The 19,573-nt window shown below is 36.8% G+C and overlaps 1 protein-coding gene across 2 annotated transcripts in view; it reads left to right on the forward strand.

Annotated features, from left to right (window-relative positions):
* caps2 (calcyphosine 2) overlaps window positions 1–18,955 on the forward strand; it is a 62,106-nt gene extending 43,151 nt beyond the window's left edge. For both annotated transcript variants that reach the window (XM_028818420.2, XM_051920036.1), the window contains 5 exons: window positions 7,104–7,180; window positions 9,217–9,371; window positions 14,441–14,560; window positions 16,658–16,754; window positions 18,237–18,955. In XM_028818420.2, the coding sequence (XP_028674253.1) occupies window positions 7,104–7,180; window positions 9,217–9,371; window positions 14,441–14,560; window positions 16,658–16,754; window positions 18,237–18,412 (625 nt within the window). In that variant the 3' untranslated portion in view covers window positions 18,413–18,955. The remainder of the gene's footprint in view (window positions 1–7,103; window positions 7,181–9,216; window positions 9,372–14,440; window positions 14,561–16,657; window positions 16,755–18,236) is intronic.
* The last annotated feature ends 618 nt before the right edge of the window (window positions 18,956–19,573 follow it).

Genomic DNA, 19,573 nt, shown 5'->3' on the forward strand with positions numbered 1-19,573 from the left:
TTCTCGGATTCGCACAAATAAATTGGTACCGCAAGAGAACTATGATACTTAGCACGATGAAAGAAGTCACAAAATCAACTGGAATGTTCAAGCAAATTATAGAGAAAACCCCGATCTAAATCCGTTAAGTAGTTCTCTCATTCGCTAGCTAAGCGGAGACTGGTACGCTCCGAGGCTGGCGTGTGAGAGAGGATGGCCCCACCCGGCTCCCCTTTCCTAATGTCATGCTTCGTCCTCCCCTCGGCCCATAGCCTCTGTCTCAGATTAGCGTGAATAAATCGCACCTGCAAGCAAACTATGATACTTGGCACTCTGGCAGAAGTCACAAAATCAAACGGAATGTTCAAGCAAATTATAGAAAAAAAATGGATCTAAGTCCGTTAAGTAGTTCTCTTGTGAAAAGCGAACAGATATACAGAGAGATAATTATATATCTATACTAATAAAAGGCAAAGCCCTCACTGACTCACTCACTCACTCACTGACTGACTGACTCACTCATCACTAATTCTCCAACTTCCCGTGTAGGTGGAAGGCTGAAATTTGGCAGGCTCATTCCTTACAGCTTACTTACAAAAGTTAGGCAGGTTTCATTTCGAAATACAAAGCGTAATGGTCATAACTGGAACATATTTTTTGTCCATACACTGTAATGGAGGAGGCGGAGTCACGTATCGCGTCATCACGCCTCCTACGTAATCACGTGAACTAAAAACAAGGAAGACATTTACAGCACGAGTCACACACAGGAACGAAGGTAAATGACGTTAATTTTTGACTGTCTTTTAATACTGTGTAAGCATACATATTAACACATGTGCAATTAAACGTGTGCATTTACGGGGTGATTTCTCAGGCTTAAAAGCTCACCTTTTATCAAACGCGGGAAGAAAGGTAACTGACGTTGTTCACTGTCTTTTAATACTGTGTAACCATACATATTAACACATGTCCAATTAAACGTGTGCATTTACGGGGTGATTTCTCAGGCTTAAAAGCTCGCCTTTTACTAAAAACGTAAATGCAAAACTATTTTCAATCAGTTTATTGAAACGCTCCCGTTAACGATTGCAATAACATATTCGCGAGATAAAAGAACCAAGTAGGGGGAAATGGAGGAACAGCCGCAAACAGCGAAGAGCAAAAAATTAATTAAACAATTGAGAACGGAGCGAGTTAAGCATACAAGCATGTTCATAAGGGAAACAAAGCACGGTGTAAAACGTAAGTTTAAATTAAGTTTATAGAAACGCTCCCGCTGCGGATTGCAATAACATATTCGCGAGATAAAAGTTTAATGAGAAGACACGAGGTATAAACGAACCACACGCCGTGGCGCAACGTTAGGGGCAACAGTTTCAACCATTCTATGATCTGCTTCTTGCAACTGAAAGACGGCACATGGCGGATGTTAGCCGACTTGCTGACCGCAACGTTAGGGGCTTCAACTATGGCGCTGACGCCACATCTCAGTGCCAACACTTTGCAGACTCTACTTAAAAGACACGCCCTCCTCACTGGACAGTTAAAAACACCAATCAAACTAACGATGACATCAAGTATTACCCAATCAAAAGTACGAAAGGAGGCATCTTCATAAAATGCGTGTGGGATCATTTGCATGAGACGCTGCTTTAAAAAAACAATGATAAAAAAAATACGGGATAAATCCCGTCCAGTATTGATTCAAAATGGGACGCGCAATTTCATTCTCAAACACGGCACGATTCCGTATTTTAATGGACGGCTGGCAACCCTACAGTGCCAGGTAACCACCCATACAATCAGATTGTGATTCAGACTAGGAATGCAATGAATGTAATTACCCCGATCTACATACAAGGCGAAAGTCTTGCAACATTCAAAGATGATGGTTTGGGATAAGTACACCATACAACATAAAAGAGCTTATGAAGCCTTGAACCGAAAAAAGCAAGATCTCAGAGATCGTAAAAAAAAAATAGGAGGTAATGTCGTTTTACTCGCTGTAGATTTTAGTCAAACATTACCAGTTATTCCACAAGGGAGACCAGCAGATGAACTCAACGCGTGTTTAAAATCCATGCTTCTCCCACGCTCGGTTATATGTCGCGTGTTCTCGGGTAGGTGCACCAAAAAATGTATACATTTAAGCATGTAATGGGCAAACAAAAAATGAGGTATACCCGAAGGCACTGCAGTAGTACTTAATGTAACTTTACTTCTTAAATGTTAATGTTTTACTGTTTAATAATTTATGCGCTTCTTATATGTTGTTCAAATTCTTTTATCAAAATACCACTGACAGCGCAATGCACGATAACATGGAGTGAATACACCATACGCATCCGCCCACGGCTGCCCTGCTGTGCGCAGATAGGAGTTGATTCTACAATAAAATAAAATAAAGATAAAAAGAGTAAAACAATCATCACCCATAAAGCGGATAGTAGACGTGACGTACTATATGTGTACCACATTTCAAGTGTATAGGTGAAACGGTTTGCGAGCTACAGGTCATTTAAAATCCTGGACAGACACACAAATTGCCACGGTAGCAAATTACAGAAGAAGATTTTACTGTTTAATAATTTATATTTATATGAAATGTGCTTCTTATATATTACTTCATATTCTCATATGATAATGATGTTAATGTTTTTATTGATTTCTGTGTTATTAAAACTGCATGTATGTGTGTATATGTATATATATATATATATATATATATATACTAGCAAAATACCCGCGCTTCGCAGCGGAGAAGTAGTGTGTTAAAGAGGTTATGAAAAAAAAAGGAAACATTTTAAAAAATAACGTAACATGATTGTCAATGAAAGCCCGTTTCAGTCAGTAAGTCTTATGTGTGTGTTTATGTACAGTGGTGTGAAAAACTATTTGCCCCCTTCCTGATTTCTTATTCTTTTGCATGTTTGTCACACAAAATGTTTCTGATCATCAAACACATTTAACCATTAGTCAAATATAACACAAGTAAACACAAAATGCAGTTTTTAAATGATGGTTTTTATTATTTAGGGAGAAAAAAAATCCAAACCTACATGGCCCTGTGTGAAAAAGTAATTGCCCCCTTGTTAAAAAATAACCTAACTGTGGTGTATCACACCTGAGTTCAATTTCCGTAGCCACCCCCAGGCCTGATTACTGCCACACCTGTTTCAATCAAGAAATCACTTAAATTGGAGCTGCCTGACACAGAGAAGTAGACCAAAAGCACCTCAAAAGCTAGACATCATGCCAAGATCCAAAGAAATTCAGGAACAAATGAGAACAGAAGTAATTGAGATCTATCAGTCTGGTAAAGGTTATAAAGCCATTTCTAAAGCTTTGGGACTCCAGCGAACCACAGTGAGAGCCATTATCCACAAATGGCAAAAACATGGAACAGTGGTGAACCTTCCCAGGAGTGGCCGGCCAACCAAAATTACCCCAAGAGCGCAGAGATGACTCATCCGAGAGGTCACAAAAGACCCCAGGACAACGTCTAAAGAACTGCAGGCCTCACTTGCCTCAATTAAGGTCAATGTTCACGACTCCACCATAAGAAAGAGACTGGGCAAAAACGGCCTGCATGGCAGATTTCCAAGAAGCAAACCACTGTTAAGCAAAAAGAACATTAGGGCTCGTCTCAATTTTGCTAAGAAACATCTCAATGATTGCCAAGACTTTTGGGAAAATACCTTGTGGACTGATGAGACAAAAGTTGAACTTTTTGGAAGGCAAATGTCCCGTTACATCTGGCGTAAAAGGAACACAGCATTTCAGAAAAAGAACATCATACCAACAGTAAAATATGGTGGTGGTAGTGTGATGGTCTGGGGTTGTTTTGCTGCTTCAGGACCTGGAAGGCTTGCTGTGATAGATGGAACCATGAATTCTACTGTCTACCAAAAAATCCTGAAGGAGAATGTCCGGCCATCTGTTCGTCAACTCAAGCTGAAGCGATCTTGGGTGCTGCAACAGGACAATGACCCAAAACACACCAGCAAATCCACCTCTGAATGGCTGAAGAAAAACAAACTGAAGACTTTGGAGTGGCCTAGTCAAAGTCCTGACCTGAATCCAATTGAGATGCTATGGCATGACCTTAAAAAGGCGGTTCATGCTAGAAAACCCTCAAATAAAGCTGAATTACAACAATTTTTACAAAGATGAGTGGGCCAAAATTCCTCCAGAGCGCTGTAAAAGACTCATTGCAAATTATCGCAAACGCTTGATTGCAGTTATTGCTGCTAAGGGTGGCCCAACCAGTTATTAGGTTCAGGGGGCAATTACTTTTTCACACAGGGCCATGTAGGTTTGGATTTTTTTTCTCCCTAAATAATAAAAACCATCATTTAAAAACTGCATTTTGTGTTTACTTGTGTTATATTTGACTAATGGTTAAATGTGTTTGATGATCAGAAACATTTTGTGTGACAAACATGCAAAAGAATAAGAAATCAGGAAGGGGGCAAATAGTTTTTCACACCACTGTATGTGTGTATATATATATGTAGATGTGTATATGTAGATATGTATATATATGTATATGTATATAAATGTTTATGTGTGTGTGTATATTATATATATATATATATATATATATATATATATATATATATATATAAATAAAAGACAGCAACAGTTATAACAATGACAACACAATTACATTGACAATCATGTTACGTTATTTTTAAAATGTTTCCTTTTTTTTTTCATAACCTCTTTAACACACTACTTCTCCGCTGCGAAGCGCGGGTATTTTGCTAGTTATATATATAATAGAGAGAGAGAGAGAGAGAGAGAGGTAAAGTCTATAGAAACAATAATAATTTGTTTAATGTGCCTTTCAGAAATGTAAATGGCAAACATTGGTCATAAACTAATCAAAATAGTTAAACGGTCACTTGTCAACCATCGCTAGTTGAGGATAGTGGGGAGTTAGAGTCAGTTTTAACCACATTGGGCACAGGTCAGCTTTATGCTCGATGGGGGATCTGCTGAACACAGGAAGTTATTGTAAATAAAAGTTAATTTATTAAAGCAGCTCAATAGTGAATAGATTCATGTAGTGATGTTAAAAGAAAATGTTCAGATTGTAGCCTCTTTAAAACCAAGGATCGGATCATCAGTTTCCATCATTATCTGACATTCATCTTAGTACTGGAAGTGGTTAGCTAATTGATTATATATATCTAGACATCATTACTGATTACAACCATAATTCTCTACTTGCCCTGAAGTTCAGGTTTAATTTTATTATCCCATGTACACAGCACAATGAGATTCCTACTTGCTTGTGCCCCACAGACTAGTGATAGTGATATAAATCCAGTATCTTTCCGTCAATGCAACAGAACATTACATTTTCAAACTTTCTTAATCAATTCATTGTCTTGGAGAGCTGAAGCTTTTTCTCAAAGCACCCTGGGCAAAGGTGCAGTGCCTGTCCAAGCCAGAACCCAGTTAAACACTTAGGTTTGAACAGTTAGCCTACGCAGCATGTCTAAAAATGAAATAAATATAATAAAAACAAAGCAGACACAGGGAAAATATGCAAATTCTACACAAACAACAACTGAGTGAGGATTCCAAAACCTAGGATGCTGCAGTAGTTAGCAAACTGTGTTATACATAGTGCCACAGTCTGATCCATGAATATAGCACCAAATATGTAATACAAGAAACAATATATAAAATCACAATTGCAACATTGTTTTTCTAGTAGTTGTCATCCCTAAAGTGTATTAACTCTGTTTTAGTAAATCTGTTTGAATCCATTGCAACATTGGGTGTCAGTTGAGATCAGTGTAATATTCAAAGTAAATCAGCAATTTAAAAGTGTCCACAGATTGATTCTGTTCCTTAACATTCACTGTACAGCCAATTATAGCCTCTTCTTCTCTGGAAAAAGATTAAAGGACACAAAGGACCACATCCAATCCTGTGCAACAACCTTTAATCTCTGTTAGATTGAGCAGTAGAATTTGAACTGACACAAGTTTTACTTTGTTTTTCAGTTAATGGTATGGCTGGTTGCTCTTTAAATTTTGTCTGTCTCCTATGCTTCTGTATTAGCTAGGACAACAGAGAAGCAGTGGTTGTAATTAAAAAGGCCAAGCATTCTTTACTGTTGCAGCACTGAGAATGAATCCTGGTTGTAACACAAACATATTGATTTATTTCCTGTCCACTATACCACATGCCCTCCCGTCAGTAATTGTCACCCACGTTGCCGCACCCACCACATGACAAACCACCTGGATTGGGACCCGAATGCAGTGGGTGATACCTCATTACTACACTGGGACAGTGTGAGGTTTTCTACGGTGGCTGGAGTGCCGATCCTGCCACTAACCTCCAAGTTTTCCGTTAGAATTACAAAAAATGTCTGAACTGTATACACAACAGATTAGATCAAATACATGTTTATGCTGTACTCCAAAAAAAAAAAGCCAAAAGCCAACAAAATATTGTGTTTATTTAACACATAACATCACAGAATGTACCACTCAGTGCAACAGAATATCAGAAAATGAAGCTAATTTTACAAAATAAAGAATAAATATAGTCAGTAAAACTCGATAATAATTCACCTGGCTACTAAAATAATTGTGTAAATAAAAGTCCCGTCAGCGTAATCATTAGCTGTCCAAACACTTCCACTTTATGAAATAAAATAAAAACTGTGATGTGTGATATTTCTGAGTTAAAACAAAGATATACTGTACAAAGGCAGATGTTAAATAATTCAGTTGGCCATTAGAAGATTTCAATTAGGGGAATCTCAGAATTAAATCTATGCAGCAGCCATGAAATTTAAATTAAATTGCACTGCTGTCCAGGTAAACCTGTCAAATTTTACTTTTTAAAATAGTTATTCAATTCATTTTTTTATATTATTGTTTATTATATATGCCACATCTATTTAAAACACATATAATTATATAAAAATGTATAGTAATTTGTGTTGGAGGAATAAACATATCAGGTAAAATAATATTATTTTCACCAGCTTCAGGGTACAAAGGGACTATTGGTAAATTAATGTAAATTTAATTTCTATTCAAAATTTATGTTGAATTTACATGTGTTGCTTTTAATTTTTATACTAATTTCAGAGCACATTTTCCAGTCAAGAATCAAGTTCTTAAAAAACAAGAAGTAGAAGACCAAAGGGTTCTCAGGATGGTTCAAGGTACTGTAATATCTATCCTGGTATGCTCTGTACATTCTCCAATTTTTCTTAATACATTTTTGTATGATATGCCTTGCTAATTATTGTCCATATTAAAAACACAGATTAACCAAGATGTACTTTTGCCATGATCTATAATATTTCTTAGAAATTATAAAAAATATTTTATAGAAAACATTGTTAGGGGATGGAGTGGTGGCTCTGAGGCTAGGGAATCCGTGGCGGCAATCAGAAGTTTGCAGGTTCAAATCCTGTAAACACCGGAAGTGACTCTACTCTGTTGGGCCCTTGAGCGAGACTCTTAACCTGCAATTGCTCCGTCCTGGGTATGACGTTAATCTGCATCCAGCCCTGCAAGCGGGTCCTCCAACAACTCTCTATGACCATGACTTGGTTTAAGTGTTTATGTAGTTTTATGTCAGCCTGGCATTTTGTTTACAACATACTGATCTTCACATGTAAAAAATAAGACTAATAGTGTTTAGTTTTATTAGTTTTACCTAAAAGTTCTTTAAGTTTACTTCGACCCACTTCTCAAAGATTTCAAGGCTACATTGGCAACCCTAAATTAAGAATATAAGAAACATTCTGATTACAGTAGGCCATTCGATCCCATATAGCTCAGTAATGTCTATTTACCCAACTCTTTTGATTAACAAGTTGAGATTTGAAGGTCTTCAAAGCCCTTGTCTCTGTACTACTTCTTGGAAACTCATTCCAGGCATTAGTTGTTTCCTATGTGAAGAATACTTTTTGACCTTAGTTTGACAGGGAGACCAAAATTGGAGGTGAAATTCTAAATATGGCCTTACTTGTACATTATGCAGTTTAAGAATAATAATCTGTACTTGACACAGTGTCTATATAGCCCGAAATCCTTTAGCATTCTTCTGCATACTGTCCAGCTGTAGACATGGACAAGCGCACTATAGTGTTTAATTTTTCCTACTAAGGTATTCTGTCAAATTTGAGTCTGACCCTTGTCTGACCATTCTGTTATTTTTAGCTTCTGTTTTTACTTCCTTTGTGTTACCTAGATTTATTAACTTTAAACTTAATTGTCTGTCTCATTCTGAATTTTTGCCCTGGTCTTTTAGTAATGATTTTGTTGATTCTAGGTTATCTGCCAATCCCTCTAGGTTAGTTCCATCTGCATTAGACAGCTGTTACTTATATTTTTATTTAGATCACTGATATAAGGGAACAATGTGCCCAGCACTAATACCTGAGGGACTACATTTAAATTCAGCTAATTTGAAAAAGTTCCACTTACCATAATTCCTGGCTTCCTGTGTTTAAGATAATTTTACACCTATCTGCACCCTGTGTGTTGCTTGTAGGCTTCTTTTAGTTTGATCAGTAGCTTGCCAAAATGTTACTTATGAAAAGCATTTCAAAAATGAAAATAGATATTTTTGCATGCACTATTTAGATCAATCCTATACTTCCTTACAGAATTCTAAGATATTAATGAAACCTGGTCTCCCAGTTTAAATTCATGTTGAAATTAACACACCTGTTCTTTGACATGTATTTCTCAATTTTTGTCTTTAATCTGCTTCTAATTATCTGTGACATATGTTAAGCTAATTGGTTCATAGTTATTTACTCTATGTCTGTCTGATCACCATAATTGTAAATACTTGGCCAGTTTTCTATTAGGAGGTATCAGCACCTCCTAAGATCACATCTGTTGTCAAGAAGCAAAATAATTGTATATAGTGAAGAGAGGACAGCTACTATAGACTGGTCACCTTGAACACATGCATAAGAACTGGGCAGCTGCAAGAGTCTTCCTTTAAAAAACCCAAAGGGAGAGGACTCCCTGGCCAACCCCATTAGAAATAGGTTGATGACATAAAGGAGGACCTACAGAGGCTTGGCATGTGAGTCTTCGAGCCCAAGATCAGGGCAGTTGACAGAACTTGATAGAGCATGCCAGGGTTCTTCAAGAGTGGTGGTATCATGGTGTAACATAACTAGTGTGCCTTTAAAGGATGGTTTATTTCATTATAATTATATTTTTTCTCTTCTAGGTCTGATAAAAGAAAAGATGGGTAACAGAGGGGTTCGGACAATAACTGGACTTGGCAAATACTTTAGAAATCTGGAGAAATCTGGTAATGGCGTTTTACAAAAGGCAGAGCTTCAGCTTGCACTCAAGACATTTCATCTGGACATTCCTAATAAGGTAGAAAAAAAGAAATGCGAGACACCATGCTAAAAGTATTAACATTGTTATGTTAATTCTAATCTGTTGGTTCCTACAATAGAAATGTTTTGAATCACTGCTTCATTAGGTATATCAGCCTATAGTAAAAAAAGAGCTGGTTCTGCTTTTATCTTAAGAACAGTTTGAATTTTCTGTATAACATATTTAAAAAGTTGTTAACCGAGTTGTTTTGTCAATCTATCCACTTGAGCATTGATTATGAGTGATGTCCACACTACCAGTCACTCCTCAGCACTCCACATAGGGCTCACTAGTTTTGATGTGGACAACACAGTGGTGTCCACAGTACAGATGGTGGCTCATGCTTAGTTAAAGCCACTTAGGAACCAATGATGTACATATTTCATCATGCTGTCCACTGTTTTGAGGCATCCCCCAGTCAACTAACCCTGCAGGAAAAGCAAATGGCAATCGCCTCCAAGCTAGGCGCCCCATAACCACTTAACACACGCACACACTCATCAAAACGGCATTGACGAAGAGTGTAAAACATGGTTATGCCAAAATCTTGCCGACTACACCAAGTGTTTTTTCGTAGTGGGATCCTATACTGGTCTTGTTCCTCTTTATACCTCTGAATTTTGGTATGTTCATGTGCATTTTGTAATATCTCCTACTACGCTTTTTCTGCTGCTTGCCGCTCATCTTAGCCACCCGATCCTCCCGTCTCACCTTCTCTGCTGTGCTGTGCAGTTTCTCTGTTACTATCAGATAAGTATTGCTCTCTACTATGATAAAATACTTTTGTGACAAACTTCTTCATATTAAACAGTTTGTCCAGAGCAAATGGTCAGACTGGACTGTCCTAAAAGACAATGGTATTGTACGGCACCCAAAATATTTACATTGCGGGTCAGGTCACCTCCACAGCCGGGCTGCGAATGAAAAGTTCACCGGCAGCATTTGCTCAGGAATATGCTGTCCTACTCTCGGCTTTGGAAATAGGAGTGTCAGTGTGCCAAATCTGCAATATGTTAAAATAAACTCTATTCATGGATCTGTGCACAACGAACCCACATCGGCTAATATTGCACTGTTTAACTCAAGATCTCTTAATGGCAAAGCCCTGGTGCTATCAGAATTCATTACAGACTCAAACGTTGACTTGCTATGCTTAACAGAAACTTGGCAAAAACCAAATGATTTTACATCTGTCACGGATGTGATCATTCCCAGATACATTCACTTCACAAGGCAGAGGAGTCGCAGTAATTGCTAAATCGAAATTAAACATCAAATGAATCCCCATTGACAGTCCATTGTCTTTCGAGTGTCTGGCTCTTAAGCTAATAACAAAATCAGGTCCTGTCTCACTTCTTGTGGTCTATCATCCCCCGAAATACAATGCGTCTTTTTTTTATCTGATTTGACTGAATTATTAACCCACTTAAGTTCACTTTCCCAGAGAGTCATTCTTCTTGGCGATTTCAACATCCATATTGACATTACTACATGTAAACTGAGAAATGAATTCCTACCCTTACTGGACTGTTTTGACATGGTGCAGCATGTTGATTTTCTCACCCACTCTGATGGTCATATACTGGACCTGATCTACATATCTGGATTATCTGGTCGGCAACACTTATAGCAGTGATTTGGGACTCTCTAACCATAAAGCAGTGCTTTTCACTGTCTCGTTACCTCTCCCTCCTCTTACCTGTAAACGTCAAATTTCGTTCAGAAACCTTAAAAATATCAGTCCCTCTGTTCTTGCTGGATCCATTTCTGATCTTTTTCTGTCTTCACCTATTCCATCAACAGTAGATAGTCTTGTTAATCACTATAACTCAGCCCTTCATTCAGCACTAGATAAAACAGTTCCTTTAATACATAAGAAGGTTTCCTTTAAGGATTCAGCTGCATGGTATAATTCAGAGCTACGATCTATGAAAGCAACTGGCCAACGCCTTGAGAGAATGCCACGTAAGACTGGCCTCACTGTTCACATCCAGGCTTTCTCTGACCATCAAAGGACTTACAGGGATGCACTAACTGCAGCCAAGAACACACATTAATGCAGAATAATAGAAAGTGGCCATGAAAACCCAAGGGTTTTGTTCTCTGTAGTTAATAAATTACTTCAACCTGCATCTGGCACTATTACCTCCTCTGCTGAAGTCTGTAAAAAATTCCTCCACTTTTTCCGCAATAAAATTAAAGATCTAAATAATTCAACTAACATAAATCCATCATCCATTTATATCCTTCCCTGTCTTCCCACTCCATCCAGCTCCTTTTCTAAATTTTCACCAGTCACATCGGCATTTAATGACCTGCTTTGTAAGATGAGGCCAACTACTTGTGTACTGGACCCCATCCCCACCACACTTCTTAAATCCTGCTTTCATGCCATAATCCTGACTGTTATGACAATAATCAATACATCCCTCGACACTGGGTTTGTGCCAGCCACTTTTAAAATCGCTTCTTTAACCCCCATGTTAAAAAAGTTTGGTCTTGTTGGTGACGATCTTGACAATCTTCTGCCTATTTCCCACTTACCTTTTCTGTCAAAAGTTCTTGAGCATGTTGTAGCCTCCCAGCTCACAAAGTCTGGTTTCAGGGCGTAGCACAGCTGTGAAACTGCTGTTCTTCGGGTAACCAATGATTGGCTTAATACAGCAGGCTGTGGACAAACCAGCATATTAATTCTGTTAGACCTCAGTGCAGCATTTGACACTGTCAGACATGACATTCTACTGACCCAGCATGTTCTCCATTCTGGATATCTCTGGCACTGCCCTCCAGTGTTTCAAGTCCTATCTGACTGATAGGCAAGAGTTTGTTAGTCTTGGCAACAGCAGATCCAGCTCAGCACCAGTCACACAAGGAGCTCCTTAGGGCTCTGTCCTCGGCCCTCTTCTCTTCTGTATTTATATGCTTCCCCTTGGCCATATTATTCGCAAGCTGTGGACTGGGTTATCATTTTTATGCAGATGACACTTAACTCTATTTCAATGTCAAAATTGGAACTTCATCAGAGTTTTCTCAGCTCACAACTTGCCTCAGTGAAATTAAAACCTGGATGGAGCAGAACTCTTTAAAATTAAATCGCAACAAAACTGAATTCCTGCAAATTGACACTAAATCTATCTAAAGCGCTGCTTAAGAAAATGAGCTCCCTTCCAGTCACTTGACGGTTATTTCATCAGACCTTCTTCTGATGCAAGAAATCTTGGTGTCATTTTTGATTCCTCCCTTTCTTATTCCACCCACATAAACCACATTAAGTAACTTTCTTACTTTCACCTCCGTAACATATCCCGTATTCGCTTATTCCTCTTCTTTTCTAATGCTGAGAAACTTGTTCATGCTTTTATCACATCCCGCATCGATTATTGTAACTCTCTGCTGGCAGGTGCCCCTTCTAATCTTATATCACAGCTCCAGTTGATTCAAAGCTCTGCTGCAAAAGTCCTTACACAAAACCAGCAACAGTGAGCACATCACACCCATCCTGCTTTGCCTTCACTGACTCCCTGTGTCTTACAGGATTGAATATAAAATTCTATTAATAACCTACAAAGCTTTAAATGGCCTCACACCAGACTACATCAGTGACCTTCTCCATCACTCTGCTCCTGTTCGCCTACTAAGATCCTCTGATTCTGGTAATGTTGTTGTGCCTCACACTAACCTGCACTCTATGGGTGACAGGGCCTTCAGCTCCATAGCACCCAGACTTTGGAATGACATCCTGAAATTAATTAGATCAGCTGACTCCATTCATTCTTTTAAAAAACAACTTAAAACTCATCTGTTTAGGAAGGCTTTTAACTTAACTTAACATTCTCACCTTTCTTTCAGTTTACCTCTCTGTCCAGGTGCTCAGGATAAGTTTTGTGTCTGTTATATCACAAATTAGGTTATTTGTTAGGTTTTTCTTTATGTATTGAATTTAGTATTTTACTCTGGTTTATTGTTCTTTATTATATTTAATTCCTTGTTATCTGTTTCATTGTTCTATTTAGGAAAACATTTGTATCCAATGTTACATATACCCTGTTTTTTTCTAACACTCTGTGAAGCGCCTTCAGCATGGGAAAGGTGCTATATAAATAAAATGTATTATTATTATTATATAAACTTAAACCTGTTCTTAAACAACCTAATACATATAATTATGCCAATGCTAGATGTTACAAATACATAACCGCAAAACAACATTAAAACAGATTCACTTTTTTAAAATCGGTTAATTTCTCCTTGTACTGTATATTTTAATTTCTGTGCACTTTTAATCCCCATTACATCTCATCCCCTCCAAAACACCACCACTAAGTTGACATATCGTGGTGTCAGCATTATGCTATGGCATTGCTTTTCATCTGCATGCTGGTGGGCTTGTTAGAATAAGATCTGGAGAAAAGAGCAAAATTGTGTACAGTCTCCAAAAGATCGGAAACTGAGTCAGCCATTCACATTTCAACAAAAGAAGTCATCCAAACACAAAGCCCAAGTTGCTGTCAAAGGGCGAAATTCCTTGATTCACAAAAGTCAGAGTCCTGACTTAAAACCCCTAGCTGATCTCCGGTAAACCCTAAGAGTACTGTACAGAATCTCACCAAAATGAACCTTCAATGGCTGGACCAGTTTTTTCAAGGAGTTGGCAACTTTTAAACCTGGGAAAAGTGAAAAACTGGTTATGACACAAAAGACTTGAGCGTGGAATTGCTGAAAAAGGGACAGCGTATGATTTTGTATGACTAAGAATTAAAGGGGGTGAATACAGTTCAAATCTGGATTTAGTTTAGTTTTTTTATAATGTATTGTTCTTTTTTTATTTATTGTGCCTCAACCTCTCTTACCCTACAAGTACCTGCAGCATTCCTCCTAATCCACTCCTTTAAGTTATTTTTTTTAATTTACTGTACTTTTGACTGCATTATAATAAAAGTGTGTTTTAATATCCTTACAAAAACATCTAGTTCAGCTTGTTCATTACTTTATTATTCTTTGAAGGTTATCAAGATGTCAGTGTTTTCTAATTAAAGTTAATGTAGACATATATCTATTTTTACAAGGAGTTTGAAGGTGTTTGGCTAATATTGGATGAAAATGAAGATGGCCAGCTAGATTATGGAGAGTTTATTCGAGGAATTGTTGGAGAGATGAGTGAATATCGCAAGTCTTTTGTAAGAAAAGTAAGTATTTTCTAAAAGTGAATTTGAATTTCCCTTTCTGCATTCTTTCTTCATAGATTGATAAAATTAGAATAAATTGGTAAGCAATGTAAAAAATGTTTATTTAATGCCAAATATTTTAAATTGTCCAATTTTTTATTATTAATACAAAGTGTATTTGAGAAATTAATTACAAATTTTTATTCTGTAATAATATTTAATGCAGGCTTATAAACAAGCGCTATATAAATGTAATGAATTATTATTATTATTATTATTATTATTATTATTATTATTTCTGAAACTTGCATAATCCAGTTCAGGGTCACACATTACCCAGCAGCTATTGGGTACAAGACAGAAACCAGCCCTGGATAGGGCATCAGTCACAGGCCGACTTGCAAACATACTGACATTTTCAATCATACTTTGCCATTCTGGAAGAATGCGTAAACCCCATACATACAAAGAACTGGTGTGGGATTCAATAACAGGTTACTTGGCCTATGAAACAGCAGTATTAACAAATGTGCCAATGTGTACTGTATGCTCTACATTTTTGCTGTATATGTCTTTACAGTTCACGTATTTACTGCAGTTAGTATTTCATTCCAACAAATGGTGCAGGTGAGCATTCCTGGAATCACATGCCATGGTAGTAAGGCCATCATGTCAACAGATTAATCCCCTAAACATTACACGGTCCTAAAATTTGTCACAGCATCCCCCACATGAATAATGGAATGATGGCAAAATTTGTGAACAGTGTTGGCATTCTGTATTGAAATGGAGAGGAAGAATCATCACAGCAACAGCAGCACAGTGAAGTGGAGAAAGAAGGCAAACTTGGGATAAGTGTGTGCAATACCAAAAGCAGCAGCTCTGTGTGATTTATTGCATCACCTCAGGGTGACTAACACCTTGAAACTTTAAGTATGTTCTCCTCTGTGCATTGGTGCCAGACACAGCCTTAAGTTGTTGTTTAACTACTCAGCATAAGGGCATATAAGTCATTTGTGTTTTACAGGTTTAATATTAAAGATTACATGAAATATAAGCTAGTCAATCACAGTCTGGGGTTTTCCTTTAACAATAGTAAATACTAAAATAGTAATTCAGGGTATCTGCAATTAGCCATAGGGAGACTTTGCACATGCCAGGTACACACAATAGATGATATACTACAGCAATTAAAATACATCAAGAGTGAAACTATATACAGTAACGGAGTTTTATAGGGGATCTTAACAAAACTGTTACTATTGTTAATGTCAGGTCTTTACACTTTCAGGCAGATGGTGTCTGTTTTAATACTTGATCATTTTATCTTCTTCATCAATCAAGCATCAGTATTATTTCATGCCATGTATTATTTGTCACTTTTCACTGGTTTCTTATGAGTCCCACATCACTTCACACTGGTCACATCTTACTCATCGCTTTTACACATCACTCATCATTGCTCACTTGTTACTCATCACACATCATTTGTTACTCTTCATCTCTCACTCTGCACACTTTTAATTTTTTTTTAAACAAAGCTTATCACAGTATCAGTATACTACTATGATTTTTCTGGAAATATTTGTTTAACATTATTTTAGTGCTTTAGATGTGAGCATACAGAAACAGATACTTGACATTTGGATTATCTGGAATTAATCTGAGAATTTTCATGGATGTTTTACAGTAGTATTGTCTAGTGTAGTTCAGTATTGTCCCCTCATCAGCCCCCAGTGAAGCATAGTGTATCATAAACTTTGTGATCCCTGTTCTGCATGAAAATATGAGATAATATTTCTGTCATCGCTACAAATGACACTTGGTAAGTAACATATAAAAACTTTGGTAAAGTATTCATTTAATTGGTTTTCTCTGCCTTTAAGATGTCTACGTTTTAGATGTAAACTTTTAGTGATCAAAGGCAGAAAATTAACAATGCAAAATACACATTAGTAGCATTTCTGTTATTTCTTGTTGGAAACATTATAGTCACTGTGCACATTGTTTCATTGTAGTGCTTTTGGTAATAGTAGTAACATATAGCAAGTGAGAGTTAGTAAGAGTTGGTTGTATGTTTTTGTCATGTGAATATAATACCTTTTCATTTTTCCTCAGGCTTACGTGAAGTTGGACCCAAACAAGACAGGTTCTATTTCTATCACTGACATTAATAAATTTTATTGTGTTAAAGGGCATCCAAAAGTCATATCTGGTAAGGAAATACATGTTTACATCATTGTTTCCAGTCTTGTGACGTGAAATTAAAATTAAATCTAATTAATGCATGACTTGCAATTTGTAGATCATTATTTTCAACAAATAAGAAACTGTTTGTAAAGGTGCTTCAAAAAGTAGAATAAACCCTGGTAAAAATGACAGGATAGCCACACAAAATAGAGACTTTCTGATTTGTATTTTTACCTTCTTAAATTTTGTATCTTGTTCTGTAAAATTGTACATTTTTTACAACAAAGGTATAATATGAATATGAACATTTGAGTATCTGCATCTCCTTTATCAGCGGTGTTTATCAACATAAAATAATCGTGATAGAGTGGGTGAGTCAGAAGGAGCATCAAGGAACAGAAGAATGAGCAAAGTACCAAACCCCAGTCCTCTCTGGGCCTTAATATAATTGACAATGCACCCCAACTAACTCATGAGGAGACCAAGGGCCATGGACAGAAGAGCAGGCCCAACACAAAGCACCCCTACTAGCATATTTGACAGTAGGAATAAGGTTATGCTAGTGGTAGATGGGTTTCACCAAAAGGAGCATTTGTGGCAGCCAAATAGTTCATGTTACTATTTTCCGAAAATATTCTTTAAAAATTTGCAGGAATATTAGGATAAAACATAGTGCAGAAAAAAGGAATCCGAATTACTCTGAACTTGATTGGTTTATGGTCTTTGCGGGAAAGGGTTTAATATGTTTAATGAATGATGATAGGGAAAGACCTGTTTTACCCCATCTTGAGATAACTTTCAGTAGTCAGAGTATGTCCTATAAAGTCTCATTACCACTAGAAAGAAAGAAAAAAAACTCTTGTTGCGCTTCAGTTCCACTACCCACCTGTTCCCTTGGAGATATTGTCTCATAACCCTTTGTCAGCTGGACAGCCCTTTACTTCAGTTTACTGTCACAGTTCATATTGTAGTGAGAGTCATGGTAAAACCAGGCCACCCTATTCTATCCTGGATCTATCCCTGCATCTTCTGTTAGTGGGCTGTGTGTGGTACACCACCCAGTTTGGTGCCCAGTGCCATTATATTTACATCCCAACTATGAAGCTTCCAGTTAACAGGTCAGGCAGTATACTCAAATATAGTCATGACCAAAGGTACCATAGAAACCAAAAGAATGAGATTGCAAGTGCAAGGTCAAGCTCCTGAAATAAGGTTCATGCACAGGGTTTCTGGGCTAACTCTCTGCAATAAGGTGAGCAACTTAGCTCTGTGGGACAACCTCAGAGCAGAACTGCTGCTTGTGTTGATTAAGAGGAGCCAGTTGAGGTGGTCTGAGCATGTATGTATTTGGGGAATCAATTTCAGTTATTTTTAGTTGAAAATATTAGACCATATCATTTGAGCTGTTTGTTTTGTATATAACTATATTTTTTTTTTCTGATGTGGGGTATAGTGCTAATCTCTAGCAAAGATAGTGTACATTACAGATTATACTTTCTCCATTCAGGTGATGTCACTGAAGAACAACTAAGAGCTGCCTTTATTACCACATTACAAGAAGTCTGCAAAGACAAGAGTGAAATTTCATACTCGGAATTTGAAGACTTTTATGAAGGATTAAGTATTGAAATAACCGAAGATGAAGATTTCATTAATATTTTAAAGCATTCTTGGGGTATATAACAAAGTGCAAGAGGGAATAACTGCAAAGGGAAGATGTGCTGTTAGCATAATCAAATCAGATCATTGCATTTGTGATAGAAGTAGTATTTTCCATTATATGTGTTGCATTTTTATATAATGAAGAGTCAATCATGAGGAAACATCTACTGTCCTTCACGCACTTCATTTTTACTTACAATAAAGAAATAACAAATAATAAGTTTAAGAAAAAAAAAAACTATTCAAAAATCATATTTCTGCTATCTAAATTCAGCACCTTCAATAGGTTTTCGTTTCGAACTGGGAATCTGTGAAAGAGCTTACTGACATTGTAAGAATTACTGAAAGTGCAGAATTTCACTGATATAATTTATTTCTGTTTTTTTTTTATCAATTTAACATACTTTTCTAGTATTTTGTTTTATCATGTGCATATTAATAATTTCATTTTAAATATTTTAAATTGTTTTTGATATACTCTTTCTTGTCTGTGAATGTCCCTGCCTGAGTACAGTGAGCGTAGTACCACCATTATCAAAATAAAATAATTATCTTGTTACAGTGTTTTCTGTTCCATTTTAATCATTTTTGGTTGTTTTGTTTTGATTTTATTTTTCATTACAAACATTAATTTGTATAGTTGGTTTAAGCAAGTGTAGACAATGATGTATGTATAAGTATCTATCTGTCTGTCTTTATAGGGGTGCCATGGTGGTGCAGTGGTTAGCACTACTGCCTAAAGTTTCCAGCATCCTGAGGTAAAGGAATACATCTCAAACATTTATTTTTACTAAAATATTGTTAAATGCACTTCTTCTAAAAAGCAATCCTGTAAACAAAAATGGAACATGCTCAGATGTGCCTGGGCATATGAATTGAAGACCCACCTCATTCATTGATCAGGAATTGAGCCCAGTAATAGGTTATTTATTCTTTGTCTAACATTGCACTTCAAATGATAGTAACATTAAAAACCTCACAAGTAAAAATAAAGTTTACGTTAAAGAAAAGCGAGTGAGAACATTATCAGAAACAGAATTTGCCTCATGATTGTGCATACCTGAAATGCTTCAAGAAAAAGAAGGTCAATTTACCCATAAAGCTTCACAGACTGTTTCTAAGTAATTCCAAGATATTACGAATTTAAATAAAACAATGAGAGAAGGATCTTCAATTCAAATG

This window comes from Erpetoichthys calabaricus, chromosome 1 (assembly GCF_900747795.2).
Source record: "Erpetoichthys calabaricus chromosome 1, fErpCal1.3, whole genome shotgun sequence".
NCBI classification, from domain to species: domain Eukaryota; kingdom Metazoa; phylum Chordata; class Cladistia; order Polypteriformes; family Polypteridae; genus Erpetoichthys; species Erpetoichthys calabaricus.